This window comes from Lupinus angustifolius, chromosome LG01 (genome assembly GCF_001865875.1).
Source record: "Lupinus angustifolius cultivar Tanjil chromosome LG01, LupAngTanjil_v1.0, whole genome shotgun sequence".
Taxonomy (NCBI): domain Eukaryota; kingdom Viridiplantae; phylum Streptophyta; class Magnoliopsida; order Fabales; family Fabaceae; genus Lupinus; species Lupinus angustifolius.
In genome coordinates, this window is record NC_032009.1 from 27,384,978 (window position 1) to 27,404,468 (window position 19,491).

At 34.9% G+C, this 19,491-nt stretch overlaps 1 protein-coding gene across 2 annotated transcripts; it reads left to right on the plus strand.

Moving 5' to 3' along the window:
• Positions 6,271–16,730, plus strand: LOC109359262. 2 transcript variants are annotated; one of them, XM_019603872.1, is made up of 8 exons: positions 6,271–6,351; positions 6,718–6,872; positions 7,569–7,642; positions 8,065–11,122; positions 11,868–14,412; positions 14,974–15,428; positions 16,103–16,219; positions 16,328–16,730. In XM_019603872.1, exons 2-8 carry the CDS (start codon positions 6,813–6,815, stop codon positions 16,466–16,468), a joined length of 6,450 nt encoding a protein of 2,149 aa, XP_019459417.1. In that variant the 5' UTR covers positions 6,271–6,351; positions 6,718–6,812; the 3' UTR covers positions 16,469–16,730. The 2 variants fall into 2 exon arrangements, with proteins under 2 accessions (XP_019459417.1, XP_019459406.1); XM_019603861.1 differs by lacking the exon at positions 6,271–6,351 and adding an exon at positions 6,358–6,471.

The window sequence follows — 19,491 nt, forward strand, 5'->3', positions numbered from 1 at the left end:
CCAATATGCTGGTTCTGGTTGTAATTTAGTAGTTTGAAATAGGGGACAAGTTGAAGTTGAACTAAGGAGAGATTCAATTTACTTCATTTCATTTTGATTCTTTGATAACATAGTTTAATTTCAATTTTTGTATGAAGGATTTAATTACTGGCTTTATTGTCTGTATTAAGAGATAATCACAGCTATAGTTATTACATTCAAGGAAGAGCAAATCACGGCCTATAATTTATCACTCAAATTCAAAAGGATGTTTTAATTGTTTGTATAGTTGTCTTATAATTCATCATTCAAATCACGGCTATAATAATTAAGATTGGCCTTGTGTATAGCGTTTCTTTAGCTAGCTGATTGCAGCAAACAACAATATGCAATCCTTGTATTTTCCTTTCTATAAAAGGGTGTAACATAACCCCTTAAGAATTAGGAAGAATTATTGTTTTATATGGTATCGGTAAATACGATCCTCCCAATCTAAACATCTCCAATCATGTCGCTTGAAAACACCATTGTTCCCAACCCAACCGATCCTTCCAAACCTTTCACTAATATCCAGGTGCATAATGCCATTAAGCTCAACTCCATGAACTATGTTGCATGGAAAACCCAACTTCAAGCCACTCTACTAGGATATGATCTCTGGAAATATGTTGATGGTTCTTTTCCTTCTCCCCCACCTACTCTCACAGATGCGAATGGTGTTTCCACTGTCAACCCTGCTAATCTATCATGGTTTCGTCAAGATCGGTTGATCTTTGGTGCCCTTGTTGGTACTTTATCCCATGATCTCGTTGCCCTTGTTTCACAAACAACGACTGCCGCAGAAGCTTGGAAAGTGCTTGCCACCACATATGCCAACCCTTCTCGAGGACATTTTAAGCAAATCAAAAATCATCTCAGTCAGATTACTCATTCCACTCAATCCATCACTTCCTACATGCAATCCATTAAACAATGCACGGATCGTCTTGCTTCCATGGGCAAACCCATGGACAATGAAGACATCATTGACAAGGTACTTTCTGGTTTGGATTATGAGCAATATAAGTCTGTTATTGATGCAGTAAATGCCAGAGATACTCCCATCACCTTTGAAGAGCTTCATGAAAGACTAATCACCAAAGAAATCACCGCCTCTCCCAAAGTTACTTCATCCAACTTTCCAGTGACTGTCAATACTGCTCAATATCGTGCCAAGACCCAGTCTGCTACTTCTTTTCCGCACCCACACCCTTAATATCATCCTGCACAAGGCTCTCATATTCCTCGCCAACAACGTCCCTATCTTGGCAAATGCCAATGGTGCAGGGCACAAGGACATTCTCTCAGCAACTGCTCCTCATTCAAGGGTCAATTTCCTAATGTACTAGTTCCTCGAGCTGTTTCACATCGTCCCACATCAAAGGAGTATCAACCTCGACCTCATGCCCCTCAAGCACATGTGGCTACTACCATGAATCCTTCTTCTAATACTTGGCTTCTTGATAGTGGTGCTTCTCACCATGTGACCAATGACTTATCTAATCTTTCACTACATGCTCCATATGATGGTACAAAAGAAATTATGATTGGTGATGGTTCCTCACTTCCAATTCAAAACACAGGTTCATTTTCTATATCCACATCTTCTACAAAATTCACCTTTTCAAATGTTCTACATGTACCATGCATTTCACGTAACATTTTGTCTATCTCCGAATTTTGTCAAGAAAACAATACTAGTATTGAGTTCTTACCTTCTTTTTTTCGTGTCAAGGAGCTTTCTCAAGGTCATACTCTCCTCCGAGGTCCAACTAGCAATGGTGTTTATGAGTGGCGTCCACCTCTTCCTCAAGCATTTGTCTCTATCAACGTACCTATACATGCTTGGCATCATCGTCTAGGACATCCTTCTTCATCAGTTCTTAGGGTTTTAAATTCCCACTTTCATTTATCAATTCCATCTTTTCAGCTGTCTCATTGTAATGCCTGCAACACAAATAAAAGTCATAAATTACCATTTTCCATTTCTTCTCTCACATCTCACCATCCCCTTGAATTATTATTCTCTGATGTTTGGACTGCACCAATTTACTCTACTGATGGCTATAAGTATTATGTCATTTTTGTGGATCACTACACTAAATATATCTGGCTTTATCCACTCAAACGAAAATCAGATGTTTTTGACATTTTCATTCGATTCAAAGCATTAGTCGAAAATTTCTTTCACTGTAAAATAAAACAATTTTTCAGTGATAATGGTGGTGAATATGTCAAACTGACTCCTTATCTATCCACACATGGCATCTCTCATCTTACTTCTCCTCCTCATACACCAGAACATAATGGTTATGCTGAACGTCGTCATCGTCATCTTGTTGAAACTGGTCCGTCCTTACTCAGTCATGCTAAACTGCCTCTCAATTTCTGGTCCTATGCATTATCCACTACTGCTTATTTAGTAAATCGACTACCAACTCCAACTCTTAGCAATCTATCCCCTTATCTCAAACTGTTTGGCCATGCTCCAAATTATCAAAAGCTCAAGAGTTTTGGCTGTCTTTGTTATCCCTGGATACGGCCTTACTCTTCCCATAAACTTGATCCCAAGTCTCTTCCTTGTGTCTTCATAGGCTATTCCTCTTCTCAAAGTGCATATCATTGTCTGTCTCCATTAACTAATCGAATTTTTACATCACGGCATGTGAAATTTGTAGAAGATGTTTTTCCTTATAATGATCTATACAGTACTCATTCACCATCCAACACCTCTACTATTGAGGAGTGGACTATGCTTAATGTTCCTATTTTACATACTAACCCCCTTGCAGATCCAACTTCTTCCCCAACCTCTCCTTCAGCTTCAGCTCCACCAGCCACACCACCACATCACTCTACCTCGACCTCTCCATCATAGCCACATCCTGCCACACCAGCTTCCCATTCACTAACCTCTCAACCTTTACCAACCTCTCAACCTTTCCCAACCTCTCAACCTCAATTAAGTGAAACGTTCAATATATGACACATAGTTTTATATTATTATTTTTTGTATTACCAAGGGTATTTATCGCTTTTTTTGGGTAAAAAACTAAACTAATATTTTTCAGAGTGGGTAACTACTCATGCAACAATTGTCCTTACAAGTTTGTTAAAATGTAACGACTAACAAATAATGTAGTATATGCAAATTAAATTTAATTGCCTTGGACATTAATGTGTTTGGGCTGAAATGCTTAAAGAAGTGAAAAGATACCTCATTTACAAAAAATTGTAACTATTAAGTTGCTATATATTTTATATATTTTGATGAAGAAATGCTCTAACATTAAGTATGAGCATATTAAGATAAGGTATGGTTAATTCTACTCCAAAATGTTTGTGAGAAACTATTGGTTAATCTTAAAACATCATGTCATCCATAACTAAGTAATAACTATAGTTTTGGGGAGTCACGAGTTATACTTAGAATGAAGGGTTTAAAAAATAAAGTGAAAGAGATTGTCGATTTAAGTCTCACTCATAACAAATTTAAAAAACTAAAGAAAAAAATTATAAGATGGTTTGATGGTTATAGTGAAATAAAAGGTTAGAATGAATGAAGTTAATAGTTCGAGTATCACACGGAACAAATATTAATATCCTAATATTTGTCGATTAAAAATATATAAGTATCACAACTTTAGGCAGAAAAATGAAATTAAGAGGTAAGAATGATGAAATGAATGAGTAGTTATTTCATTTACAATTCTTAAAGCAAAGGGTTAAAGAAAACCAAATACTCCTAACCATAACATGCATCGATAACATTACAATTAGTTTGAAAACAAAACGAAACAAATAATGACTATATGTATGGTATAGAGTCCCAATCATTAGAGGGATAATAGCAACAAATGCTTAGGGGACATAGCTGTTCATAACATGACTTGTTACTTGCCACATGATTTGATTGGGAATTATTATTCCATCCAAATTCTTGCCACTTGCAATTCATACAAGTCCATGTCAGCAGTAAGAAAAATATGTATATATTGATAATATAATTTTTCTATATATTATCAGTTAATTATTTACTATTTATTTTTAATTATTACTAACTTTTCAAAAAATAATATAAATGAATGACAGATAATGTATTATCTGTATATAAATCTTTACAGTAACAATACTAGATATTACACTCTATAATATTTAGTTTTTTGGTACATTAATAATATGTTTTCTACCTCTTATGTAATTGTCTTTCAGCATCCACTTCTTGCAGCTAATAATTAATATAATATTAAGATCACTTTTAATTCTGGCAAATGTAGATTTCAGAAATCAAACTATAGTATAATTCTCCCATCAACCGTCCCAATTAAAAATCGGTTGTTTTGTTAGAAGAAGAAAGGAACCTTATGTACCCAAAAAAGAAGAAAGGAACCATTTGTCAAACGAGAGAATAATAGACTTGATATTTTCTGGTTAGTTAGGCTCCCAATATTCACTACTCAACTCAAATGCATTTGATAAATAATTAAATTTTGATTCAACAAAAGGTTGATCCAATTAATAAGAAAATTTAGTATCCAAACTCTTGTGTGGTTTGTCAACAGATCCTATGTTAGATTTTCTTCATTAATGTCCGTTTGTAAATTTGTCTGATTCACGTTTTCAACTTTAACATAACTTTATTTGATATGATATTTAAGTTGATGAGATATACTAAGTACTATCTAAATTTTCTTCATTAAACTCTTCTTGAAAAAGATGTATATTGTAAGATTTTTTTTATATTATTACTACATCATCCACTATTCATTTTCAATCATTATTGACTCTTAAATAAAATTAAAATTAATATAAAAATAAAAGGCAGATGATACATTAATTATATATAAATTTTTATATTGTGAGTGAATAGATATTATATTCATATAAAAGGAAAAAAATGTATACACTGACAATATAAATATTTTTTACACTGTTATTACATCATCCACTATTGATTTTTAATTATTATTAGTTTCTAAATAAATTTTTAATTATTATTAGTTTCTAAATAAAAATAATGTGCAATACATAGATTTTACACTTAATATAATAGTGAGTAATGATCCAAACTTTTAAAATTGTTGAATTTGAGTTTCCACGTAAGCAAGTGTAGGTTCTCCTCTGGATCTTGGAGTTGAAGACTGAAAGGAGTACTTGTCGGTGGTCTTCTCCAGTGATACCTAAAGCATCTTCCATTCTTATTCCATACAAATAAAAATACATCTCAAACTAAAATTCCACACGCAGTAAAAATTTAGAAAAATAAAAATGACAAAAATCAAACATGTATTTTATCTCATAAAATATATCACTTGTAATAATTGGTGTCCAAAAGTGGATCACTTGGTGTAGTCTTTTTTAACTTGTTTGAACAACATTTATTTTTTTATCCCGAATTAATAGTATATTATTATAAAATTAAAAGAAATTTTTTAAAAATATAACAAAAAGATAACCTTCTGACTTGAATAATGAATAAAATACTATTAGGGAGAAGTTATCTATGTCTTTCAATGATGTAAAAATCGTACCATACCGGCCGGTTCAATTGGAAAACCAATGAACCGGTCCCCTAACCGATACGGTACAGATATTGAATCAGTTAAGTATCAAAATTGGTCAAAATTGGTGAACCGACCGGTATTTCACTAAACCGGCCGGTTTATACACATATTTTTTTTTTGAAAAAAAAAATAAAAAACTTAAAAACATATTACAAGGTGACTCATTTTTCCAACCCTTCAAGGCACATGCTTCCAAGGCATACTTAAATTACACCTTTTGGTTCTTAACATTTTTGTGTAATGTCAGTGACATTTGTCTAATCTTGGAGTACTGTCTGAAGATAGAATTTGATGCAAAAATATAATATGAATATGAGACAACTTTGACTCGTTAAATGTTAAAACTCTAAATTTATTTGTTCCGTAGAGTGAGTTGTGAACTTGTGTCATTTATTTATATTTTGTGGTTGTTAAGTGATATTTTTGGATTGATATATGTTTTGTAATTTAGACTTTGAATTTGTTAAAAACTTAAAGTTGTTTCTTTATGAGAATTTTGAGTAGATTATGAATATGGATTATAAATTTGAGTATCTACCTATTTGAATTTTTTTTGTTATAGGTTTATATATATATCAATATATAAATATAAGTAAGTATATCCGGTTTAAGTGACATACAATTTAATTAATATACGCTATACCAATATCTGACTATTTGATAACCGGTTCGGTTTTAATAACATTCATATCCTTCATTAACCTTCATTATTTGTTCACTTCACTTCTAAGAAATTGAATTCATTAGTCACACTTATCCTAATCCCAAGGTTTTTATATTTTTACTTAACTCTTTTTCCTTTCTAAATAGAATCAAATGTTCCATTTCTGAATTTCATTACTCTCACTCTCATGCATTCATCATATTCATTCATTACTTTCCTTTCATTGTAAGCTCTTTCATCATCTTTCATTGACTATCGTCAAAACTTATCCAATTTTAGTCAAAACTTAGTTCAATGATTTTGTTTAAGCGACACCAGTGGATCTATTTGTTTATTGCACTACTGATTTGATTTCAGTTTCAATTTACAGTCTTAGATTCATGATTTTATTCGTGATCTACTTTATCCTATGTTGTTATTGTAGAAATGTTAATTTTTCTAACCTATAAATGTTGTTGATGTTGAGAGCAGGTGGATTTGAAATTTGAATGGTGATGTTTTGAGTGTATATGCACTCTGCAGTCTAGATCTGGAGTGATCTGCTTAGAGTGTTGAGTGAAGCGAAGATGACTACCGCGATGTCTTGGAGGCATGTTGCCAATAATGGCAACAGCCTTTCTGATCTGGTACTAATTTGTTATAACATTCTTCATAGTTTTAGCTAACCCGAGCTAGTGGGATAAAGGTTGTATTGTTCAGAGTTTTCCATGATCTATCACATTATTATACTATCATTACATAATTAGGAGTTCATAAAGTAAAATAGTGATCATGTGTCAGTATAAGCATGCATTGGAATTTATGGATCTTATTACCATTTTGTACATCTGGATCTTTTGTGTGCAATTCAGATTGATTTGCTCTTGTTTTGTACTTAGACCGCAGACAATCTTAGAAAGTATAATTGAGAATTAAGAAATTTTATGAAGCTCTGTGAGATTTAATTCTGTGGATAGGGGTGTCCTTTTCTGCTATCTTTTTCTTATTGAGACATGTAAAGCTTAATGAATATTACGAAATTTGTAAGAAATATTTATTTATTATAAAAGATAGGTAGCATTATATTCACTTTTCATTGCATAATTTTTATTTATTTAGTACTCTCATTTTATTGATAAGGAATATAATAGAAGATATTAACAATTTTCCAGCTCTCACTGGCTTAAGAATAGGAATAAGAAAAAAAGTTGCTTCTGGAGTGAATCCTTCTCTGTATTATTATTTTGTTGTTTCAAATATATTTTATCTTTTGGTTCAATTGAAGTATAGAAACATTCAGGAATACAATTTGACGTTGTACTCTGTCATTTTCTTGATTGCAGGATAGAAATGGTGATGAGAAGACTCAAGTTTCGGAACCTCCAACTCCACATTCTGTTCTGAAGATGGGGTTAAGGTCGGTTACAACTAAAAACATGTCTAAGTTTTGTTGTACAGGAATATTTTACAACCTGATATAATTATTGGTCACTTGCTTGTGTTGCTTGTACAACCAATGATCGTAAATTCTTTTTTTCCTTTTCTTTTTTTGGGAAATGATTATACTTTCTTTTGTTTGACGCATTTTGTGTGTTAGTATCTGTATTCTGTCGTACTTGCAGACAAGTAGGCTAACACCTACAGAGTCCTCTTGCAATTTTTTTCTTAAAAAAATCTGATGTAATATGCGATAAGAATTTGGAGATTCTGAGGCTCTGACAAAGTGATGTGTATGCTTTATGAATTAAGAACCATCTAAATTGATGCTTCAATTTATGACAATGCAATTTGAATTTGTGTATATGAACTTCAGCATCTTACATCTTTAACTTCTTGCAGAGACCGTAGCAGCAGCATGGAGGATTCAGATGGGACATTAGCTAGTGTTGCCCAATGCATTGAGCAGCTGCGTCAAAACTCATCCTCTGCGCAAGAGAAAGAGTATTCCTTAAGGCAATTATTGGAGCTTATACATATGCGTGAAAATGCTTTTAGTGCTGTTGGATCTCATTCTCAAGCCGTTCCAGTACTTGTTTCCCTTCTCCGGTCTGGTTCATTGAATGTGAAGATACAGGCGGCAACTGTCTTGGGCTCTCTTTGTAAAGAAAATGAGCTTAAGGTCAAAGTCTTGCTTGGAGGATGCATTCCTCCATTGCTTGGTCTACTAAAGTCTAGTTCAACTGAAGGGCAACTTGCTTCTGCAAAGACTATTTATGCTGTCTCTCAAGGTGGTGCAAAAGATCACGTAGGCTCAAAAATATTTTCAACTGAAGGAGTTGTACCAGTGCTGTGGGAGAAGCTGCAAAAGGGCCTGAAGGCAGGAAATGTAGTTGAAAGTTTATTGACTGGGGCATTGAAAAATCTGTCCAGCAATACTGAGGGATTTTGGAATGCAACAATACAAGCTGGAGGAGTGGACATATTAGTTAAGCTACTAGCAACAGGAGAGTCTAGCAATTTAGCTAATGTGTGCTTTTTACTTGCTGCTGTAATGATGGAGGACGCATCTGTTTGTTCAAAGGTGTTGACAGCAGATGTGACAAAACAACTCCTGAAACTATTAGGCCCTGGTAATGATGACCCTGTTAGAGCTGAAGCAGCTGGTGCTCTTAAATCTCTATCTGCACAATGCAAAGACGCAAGGCGAGAGATAGCCAATTTTAATGGTATTCCTGCTTTGATCAATGCTACCATAGCTCCTTCCAAAGAATACATGCAGGGTGAGTGTGCTCAAGCATTGCAGGAGAATGCTATGTGTGCTCTGGCAAACATCTCCGGTGGTTTGTCTAATGTCATATCTAGCCTTGGTCAAAGCCTTGAATCATGCACCTCTCCTACCCAAGTTGCTGACACATTAGGAGCTTTAGCTTCAGCTCTTATGATATATGATAACAAGGCTGAATCTACCAGAGCATCAGATCCTTTGGCAGTTGAGCAGACATTACTCAAACAACTTAAACCTCGCTTGCCATTCCTTGTGCATGAACGCACTATTGAAGCCCTAGCTAGTTTGTATGGCAATTCCGTGCTGTCAATTAAACTTGAAAATTCTGATGCAAAACGGTTGCTTGTTGGTTTAATAACAATGGCTGTCAATGAAACACAAGATGAACTTGTAAAAGCTTTCTTGACACTGTGCAATAGTGAAAGCAGTCTATGGCATGCACTTCAAGGCCGTGAAGGAGTTCAGCTATTGATATCTCTTCTAGGGCTTTCATCAGAACAGCAGCAAGAATGCGCAGTCGCTCTTCTTGGCCTTCTATCTAATGAAAATGATGAAAGTAAGTGGGCCATTACTGCTGCTGGTGGTATACCTCCACTTGTTCAGATTTTGGAGACAGGATCTGCAAAAGCAAGGGAAGAATCAGCAACAATCCTTAAGAACCTATGCAATCACAGTGAAGATATACGTGCTTGTGTTGAAAGTGCTGACGCTGTTCCTGCATTGTTGTGGCTTTTGAAGAATGGAAGCACTAATGGGAAGGATATTGCAGCGAAGACCTTACATCATTTAATTCATAAATCTGATACTACGACTATCAGTCAGCTTACAGCATTATTGACTAGTGATCTACCTGAATCTAAGGTTTATGTTTTGGATGCTTTAAGAAGTATGCTTTCTGTTGCTCCTCTTAGTGACATTCTGCGTGAAGGTAGTGCTTCCAGTGATGCATTTGATACCGTGATAGCATTATTGAGCTCTACCAAGGAAGAAATTCAGGCAAAGTCTGCATCAGCTCTAGCAGGAGTTTTCAAAATGAGAAAAGATGTTCGTGAAAGCAGCATTGCTGTTAAAACACTTTTGTCAGCCATCAAATTGCTTAATGCTGAATCTGAAAGTATCTTAATGGAGTCCTCACACTGCCTGGCTGCAATATTTCTTTCTATCAAAGAGAACAGGGATGTAGCTGGTGTTGCCAGAGATGCACTATCCCCACTAGTTGCACTAGCTAACGCTTCAGTTTTGGAAGTTGCAGAGATGGCAACATGGGCTGTGGCTAATCTTATTTTGGATAGTGGAATTGCAGAGAAAGTTGTTACTGAAGAAGTTATCTTGCCTGCTACCAGAGTATTATGTGAAGGTACAATTTCTGGTAAAACCCATGCTGCAGCAGCAATTGCTCGCCTCCTACATTCTCGCAAAGTTGACGATGCTGTAACTGATTGTGTGAGTCGTGCTGGCACTGTTCTCGCATTAGTTTCCTTCTTAGATTCTGCTATTAATGAATCTGTTTCCACATCAGAAGCTCTAGAAGCACTTGCCATTTTATCCAGGTCAGAAGAGACCAGTGCACATATCAAACCTGCATGTGCAGTTTTGGCTGAAGTCCCTGGAAGCATAAGTCCGATAGTCCTGTCTATTGTTCATTCGACACCTGTGTTTCAGGATAAAGCTATTGAGATATTATCCCAATTATGCAAGGACCAGCCTGTAATTTTAGGAGATACTGTTGCTACTGCCTCTGGATGTATATCTTCAATAGCTAACAGGATAGTTAGTTCCACAAATGTAAACGTCAAAATTGGGGGAGCTGCACTTCTTATTTGTGCTTCAAAGGCAAATCATCAGAGACTATTCGAGGATCTCAATTTATCAACCTTATGCACTACTCTTATTCAGGCTCTAGTTGATGTGCTTACTTCTGCACTGTCTTCTTTAGGCAATGAGGGTGACGACAGCAAGGAACTCATCAGCATATGCAGGCATACAAAAGAAGATGCCAACAGTGGTGAATCCAACACTAGCACCACCATTATATGTGGTGCCAACTTAGCTATATGGTTACTGTCTATTCTTGCTTGTCATGATGAGAAAAACAGAACTGCAATAATGGAGGCTGGAGCAGTTGATGTTCTTACAGATAGGATCTCAAATTGTGCCTCACAATATTCTCAGGTATTTGAATATCATCGCCATGTTTTCAGTCAATCAGAAAGAAGTAGACAGTCCATAGTCATAGTTAATACCTAATTGGTCAAATATTATACTAGACCTCTACCTACTCCACTTGAAGTTTTTTTTCAAACTAGCTTCATTGCACCTAATTTAAAATCCTACAATTTACACCCACCAAGTTTCAAAATTTACACTCTACATCCCCATGCTAGAAAATAGAAACATTGCATATGATCATTTTCTCACTTATATTGCACGGAACTTACCAAGATGTATTGAATATTTAGACACACTAGTTAGAGAGATAGTAGTTCTGTGTATAATGAAAAACTGTTCAAGGCACATTCAATTTTGGTTGTAAACAGTAGAAAACGAAGTGTTGGGAAAGGTTATGTTCTCCTTTGGTAAACATTTGGAAAAATAGGGTCACAGCCTCACAGGTGTGGCCGGTGACTCTCCATGGCCGATTGGGGAGGGGTAGGGGTATGCTATAAGAAAGGTCTTTCCTGAGAACTGATATGCACCAAAAACATTTTTTTCTAGGATCTCCCCCAAACATGATTAAAAAATGAAAAAAGTATTTTTTAATAAGAAAGATCTTTTTTCATCACAATAAGCACATCGAAACCAACTATTGTTCCTAAATAATGACCCACCCCCTGGCACATGAAATAGCTAGATAACAATATATGATTATGATTTCTGTATTGATACCTTCGTCTGATGTTTTATGTTGAACATGCAGATTGATAACAAAGAAGATAGCAGCAAGTGGATATGTTCTTTGTTGTTAGCCATTTTATTTCAAGATAGAGATATCATACGAGCACATGCGACCATGAAATCTGTATCAGCACTTGCCAATTTGTCGAGGTCAGAGGAATTGGCAGACAAATATTTTTCTGCACAATCAATAGCTAGCCTTGTCTGTAATGGTAGTAGGGGAACACTTTTGTCTGTGGCAAATTCTGGGGCAGCAGGTGGGCTTATATCCTTGCTTGGCTGTGCTGATACTGATATACAGGATCTTCTGGAAATGTCAGAGGAATTTTCTTTGGTCCGGTATCCTGATCAAGTTTCTCTGGAGAGGTTGTTTAGAGTTGATGATATAAGAGTCGGTGCCACTTCTCGGAAGGCAATACCTGCACTAGTTGATCTTCTCAAACCGATTCCAGATCGCCCAGGAGCACCATTTTTAGCACTTGGGCTTTTGATTCAACTTGCTAGAGATTGCCCATCGAATAAGATTATAATGGTAGAGTCTGGGGCCTTAGAGGCACTTACAAAGTATCTTTCACTGAGTCCACAAGATTCAACTGAAGAAGCTGCTACAGATCTGTTAGGAATTCTTTTTAGTAGTGCGGACATAAGGAAACATGAGTCAGCATTTGGTGTTGTTGCTCAACTTGTAGCTGTCCTACGTTTAGGAGGAAGAGCTGCAAGGTATAGTGCTACTAAAGCCTTGGAAAGTTTATTCTCTGCTGACCACATTAAAAATGCAGAGACTGCTCGACAAGCGGTTCAGCCCTTGGTGGAGATACTCAATACTGGTTCAGAGAAGGAGCAGCATGCTGCAATTGCTGCATTGGTTAGGTTGCTGAGTGAAAACCCATCAAGAGCACTTGCTGTTGCAGATTTTGAGATGAATGCAGTGGATGTTCTTTGCAGGATCCTTTCATCTGATTGTTCAATGGACCTCAAAGCAGATGCTGCTGAATTATGTTGTGCTCTTTTTGGAAATACAAGGATTCGGTCCACGATGGCTGCTGCACGCTGTGTTGAACCTCTAGTCTCTCTCCTTGTAACTGAGTCTAGTCCTGCTCAGCATTCAGTCGTTCGTGCATTGGATAGGGTTGTTGATGATGAGCAACTGGCTGAATTAGTTGCCGCACATGGTGCAATTGTTCCTCTTGTTGGCCTACTGTATGGTAGGAACTATATACTTCATGAGGCTGTTTCCAGAGCTCTGGTCAAGTTAGGAAAAGACAGGCCTGCTTGTAAAATGGAAATGGTGAAAGCTGGAGTTATTGAAAGCATACTTGACATATTACATGAAGCACCTGATTTTTTATGTGCAGCTTTCGCAGAATTACTGCGTATATTGACCAATAATGCTAGCATAGCTAAAGGACAATCTGCTGCTAAAGTGGTTGAACCCTTGTTTTTGTTGCTGACAAGACAAGAAGTTGGACCTGATGGACAACATAGTGCACTGCAGGTTTTGGTTAATATCTTAGAACATCCACAGTGTCGTGCTGACCATAGATTGACTTCTCACCAAGTTATTGAACCACTTATCCCCTTGCTTGATTCTCCAATATCAGCAGTGCAACAGTTGGCTGCTGAGCTTCTTTCACATCTACTTCTAGAAGAACACCTTCAGAAGGATCCAGTAACACAGCAGGTAATCGGTCCTCTTATACAATGTCTTGGTTCCGGTATACACATATTGCAGCAGAGAGCTGTAAAGGCCCTAGTTAGTATTGCACTAACTTGGCCAAATGAAATTGCTAAAGAGGGTGGTGTTATTGAAATTTCAAAAGTGATATTGCAAGCTGATCCTTACCTTCCTCACGCGTTATGGGAGTCTGCTGCATCTGTTTTGTCAAGTATTCTGCAATTTAGTTCTGAATTCTACTTGGAAGTGCCTGTTGCTGTTTTAGTAAGGCTGCTTCGATCTGGATCAGATGCCACTGTTCTTGGTGCTTTAAATGCTCTTCTAGTGTTGGAAAGTGATGATGGAACTAGTGCAGTAGCAATGGCTGAAAGTGGTGCCATAGAGGCTCTCTTGGAGCTCTTAAGATCTCATCAGTGTGAGGAAACTGCTGCAAGACTCCTAGAAGTACTGTTGAACAATATAAAGATCCGAGAAACAAAAGCTACCAAGTCAGCTATCTTACCATTATCACAGTACCTTTTGGATCCACAAACCCAAGCACAACAGGCAAGGTTATTGGCAACTTTGGCTCTTGGGGACCTGTTACAGAATGAGGGTCTTGCTCGAACAGCTGATGCAGTTTCAGCTTGTCGTGCTTTAGTGAATGTGCTTGAAGACCAACCAACGGAAGAAATAAAAATGGTAGCCATATGTGCTCTGCAAAACCTTGTGATGTACAGTCGATCAAACAAAAGAGCAGTTGCAGAAGCTGGCGGTGTTCAAGTTATATTGGATCTGATAGGTTCAAGTAAACCAGAAACATCTGTTCAGGCTGCAATGTTTGTTAAACTTCTCTTCTCAAATAATACTATTCAAGAGTATGCTTCCAGTGAGACAGTCAGATCGATAACTGGTGAGTTTTTCTCTGCATATATCATGCACTGTTGGCATATCGAAGTTTTTCCCCTTGAAGAATCATGCTAAATGCTTTTTGCCTTACTTTTATTAGCCAGCACATAACATGAATTCTAAAATGTTTTTCACTAAAATAGGCAAACTACATCAAATAGTTGAATATGGAGAAGTGGTCAAGTCTTTTGGATAATGAAAGAGCTAATTTTTAATTGGGCGTGCACCTAAAATTTAGGGAAGGTACATATAGATAGTAAAACTTGTGGCTTGTGAACTTCAACTAATTGTTGCATTATTTGAACAAATTGACTATTTGTGCTTTATATAACCTCTTTTAGCAAAGGTAAGCACCCAGTGGTCTATTTAACTGAAAAAAATATATGAATTTCACTCTGAAGCCTAGATTTTGTGTATAAAGTTGCAGTTTTTACTCAGAATTATGATGATTCTTTGACACTTTTAAGTCACATTTGCAAAGAGGAACACCACTCCACCCCCTCTATATTTCTGTCTCGTGGTTTGGTCTGTGTAAACATGGTCTAACAGTTTTATATTCTTGTAGCCGCTATTGAAAAAGATTTATGGGCCAGTGGTACTGTGAATGAAGAGTATCTTAAAGCCTTAAATTCTCTATTTAGCAACTTCCCGCGACTGAGAGCAACTGAACCAGCAACACTTAGCATTCCCCATCTGGTTACATCCTTGAAATCAGGCTCTGAGGGTTGTCAGGAAGCTGCCTTGGATGCACTTTTTCTGCTCAGGCAAGCTTGGTCAGCATGCCCAGCTGAAGTTTCAAAAGCTCAGTCAGTAGCAGCTGCAGATTCTATTCCATTTCTGCAGTACTTAATCCAGTCTGGCCCACCTCGGTTTCAGGAGAAGGCAGAATTTCTGTTACAGTGTTTGCCAGGGACATTGGTGGTGATCATCAAGCGTGGTAACAATATGAAGCAATCTGTTGGAAACCCGAGTGTTTACTGTAAGCTTACACTTGGCAACACTCCACCAAGGCAAACCAAGGTCAGTTTTGTATTTAAATTTCATATTTATCTATTGTTTTCTGATTTTTCATCTTTTATGTGTTGTTGTTTTGGTTGGGGTGGAGGGGCAGTTGCTTCTGTCTGTGTCTGCAATAGGGTTAGCTAATATGGGTGTCAAAAGGTGAGGTTTTGTTTTGCCAATTGTGGTCAAATTTGACCTATGAAAGCTGTTTCTTGAAAGGCGTAATATTATCTGCTTTTTCCTAATGGAAGTCATGCCAATACAAATGTTCAATTAAGGTATGCATTTTGATTTGGCTCTGCTGCATATGCAGACTTCAAGAATAGAGATTCACTCACCCAGATTTATTTTTTCTTTCCCTTTATCTTTGACGCGGGGTGAGTCTCTATGCAACGGTAAGATTGCTGCTTAGTGACCAAGAGGTTAAGAGTTCCCATACCCCACTAGGTTGGAGCCTCGTGAACTGGGCTGCCATTTTTTCCCTTTATCTTTGACTTAATTGGTGATTTTTTCAGTCCCTTTATCTGTAGCCTTAATATGATTGTGTATGGCAAGGAACATTATGTTTTGTGGGAAATAGGTATAAAACTTGTTGATTTATTGTTTAGTAATACATATCATTTGCCATATACTATTTTCTTTGAAAAGTAAATATACTGCATTATTAATATCCATCATGATGTGTTGATCAGGTGGTCTCAACCGGCCCTAATCCGGAATGGGATGAGAGCTTTTCATGGTCCTTTGAGAGTCCTCCAAAAGGACAGAAGCTTAACATTTCATGCAAAAATAAGAGCAAAGTAGGAAAGGTAAAAATACTTGGAACCATAGACTAATAAATGCAATGTGTTCAATTCATCTTAGATTATTTTGTTTTGACACTTCCACTTAACCACTCTATTATAATTTGATGACAGAGTAAATTTGGGAAAGTAACAATCCAGATTGATAGAGTGGTAATGCTTGGAGCAGTAGCTGGAGAGTACACACTGTTGCCTCAAAGTAAAAGTGGACCACCAAGGAATCTAGAAATAGAATTCCAGTGGTCTAACAAGTGATTTCTGAGTTTGGTAACAAGTTTTCAGATTTGAACGTGCTGAGAAAGAAAGTTTTGGATTTAATTTCATCATGTGTATATAGAAGGTGTTTATTAATTTTTCGTCTATAGTTTCAAACGGATTATTTTGTCATAATATTCTTTTGTAACACGATCCTTCATTTCCTAGGATAAACACTGGGGCACCAAGATCGGGCCTGCTTTGATTTCTTGTGATTCTTTGCTTGCTGTTGTTGTCAATTAAAGAGAAATAGAGTTCTTTATATTTAAGAGTAAATGATGATGCAACGATAATGTAAAAAACTCTTACGTGTTATGAGAATACATTTTTCTCTTTGTGACTACATTGAATATAAAATGCCACCGACACAGCTTGTGAGTGTTAAAGATTATGGTTTTGAGCAAATTTCTTTTAACACCATTTATTTAAGTGTTTGTTGTATTATTATTATTACATAGTTTAATTATGATAATTTGTTTTAGATATATCAATATATGTAAATTGTGAAGACAGTAATAGAGTTATATCAATATTTAAAAATAATAATATATATTAAATATAACGTAAATGTTTGAAATAATGCAAGAGACATAGATAAGAATAAAATTACATTAGTTATTGTGTTATTCTTACTTAGTATGCGATGCACATGTTTTACATATGTTGAACTTTATATTTGCTAGAAATACAACTATATTTTTTACCCAAGAAAGAAAGATAATTATATCAATTGATCTAGGAGCCTGGTCATTAAATAACAACACTTAAACTAACAATGAGATAGTCTAGAGACATGAGACTATATTGGTCCCGATCAACTTTCAATCCATGAAAACAAGGAAAAAGATAATTATTCACCAGAAAAGGATAAATTCCTTGCACACAGTTAATAAAAAAAATGAAACTGGGCAATTTATACAAAGCTAAACAAAGTAGCCCATGGTTATAATGGGTAAATATCCTCTCCAAAACTTAACAATACTTAAGAATATGATATTAGACGAAGATTGTAATATGTGGTATAAAAAATAATCAAAAATCAAGATTTGAAGTTATTTTTTAATAAAAATATTTAAAATTATAAAAACTATATTTCTCATCGTATTTCAATACCGAACTCTACCTATTAGAGGACCTCAATACAGTTGCAATGAGAATGGAAAGAGATTAGGGGAGACAAAAAAACTTGACTATTAGATACCCATAAAATACCTACAATTGGTACCCACAATAATAACTTATGAGAAATGATAGGTTTTATGAAACCCAACCCATGAGTATCAGCATATTTATAAATTTATTGAAGTTAATTTTTTATATATTTTACACTTTATTATTATTATTATTTTAAGACTATACATTATATATTTTATTATTATTTTATACTAAATTGCAATCATTTGATTATAATTATAAATCTAACATGTAATAATTATTTTTATGTTCATTGTCATAAAATATATAAATATATAATAAAAATTAAAAACTCATTGGTACCCTTAAATACACGTTATGTACATGTGTACTTATAAATAGTCCAAATTTGAAAATGAGAAAACACTATTATCTGTCTAACACAGTTGTCATCCCTAGGAAGTCCCTAACCCTTTTAGCTTTGCCTTCCTTCCCAATTTCCTAAAGTCGTTACTTTTCATAAACAAATAAGAATCCTTACTCCAAAAAAGAATAAATAAAGCACATCTAGGATATCAGTGTAGCTTTCCCTCCCTTTGAAGTACCCTTTCATTCTTCAAACATGAGATTAGCTCAAGAAGACAGAAACCCATGTGTCATGCGTGTGGACAAACACATGCATTTCTAATAGCTGAATGAACTAGTAATAATCTCATAATTCATATCCAAATTAAAATACTATTATCTACATTTACTATAGTATATCATCTACTTTTTCAGGGTAAATATGATATTTCATCCGTATATGGATTATACCTAAAGTTGTTTTCTTAATCCTAAGGATAGAATGACACAATTTCATCTAAAATGGTTTGGTCACATCAGATAAAAACAAATAAGCATGAGCAAGAACAATCGACTAAAAGGAGATAAAAAAGTAAAGAAAAAGATAAAGGAAAACTTTAAAAGAAACTATTAAAAGAATCACGAAAGAAAATAGAATATGAAACTTCATTCATAGAGAAAATATTGAATTGAGTGAATAAATTAGATGATTGAATGGATGATTATACAAAGTTATAATGATTTCTCATATAAAAAGAAAGACAAACTAAATATCCTAACCAAATTAACTAACCAACTAACAAAAACTCAATTATTTTAACATTATTAATTTTTGCTGATCCAAATGGTTTTTCTTAAATAGTTTTTTACACAACAAGATATCATTGTTCTGACTAACTATGTTTGACACTTCTTTTATAGAAAATTTTGATATCACATCATAAATTAACTCCTCTAAAAGTTTATTAAATGAAGTTTCATAAATAACATTATAAAAATGTATATACTGAAACTTAAAGAATTTTTACAATTTTATTGTATCATTTATCATTCATATTTAATTATTATTGACTCTTTAAAAATAGTACATACGAGTAATTGTTGATATACAATTCATGTATAAATTTTTACACGGTACATAAATAAAGTTATTACTTTATTATGAGTTTAATATTTAAGCATTGTCTGTATAAAGATTTCTATCAACAATAAGTACATTATTTACTATTCATTTATATTATTTTTATAAAAATTAATAATAATAAAATATGAATGAAAAGTGATACAATAACAATGTATAAAATTTATACAATATCAGTCACTACTGTATACATTTTTTCTCTTTTATCATGTATATATATATAATTAACAGTACCAACGCCTATAATTGACCCCAATAGGAAGATGTTGTAGTTTATTGTCGTCCCATTTACCTAATTTAGGTAAGTTTGCCAAGTCTACTAGAAATTGAAATGGATGATGAAACACAAGAAACCTATAAGGATTCTCGAGAGATGAGTGAAGAATGAAAGAATATGACTTTC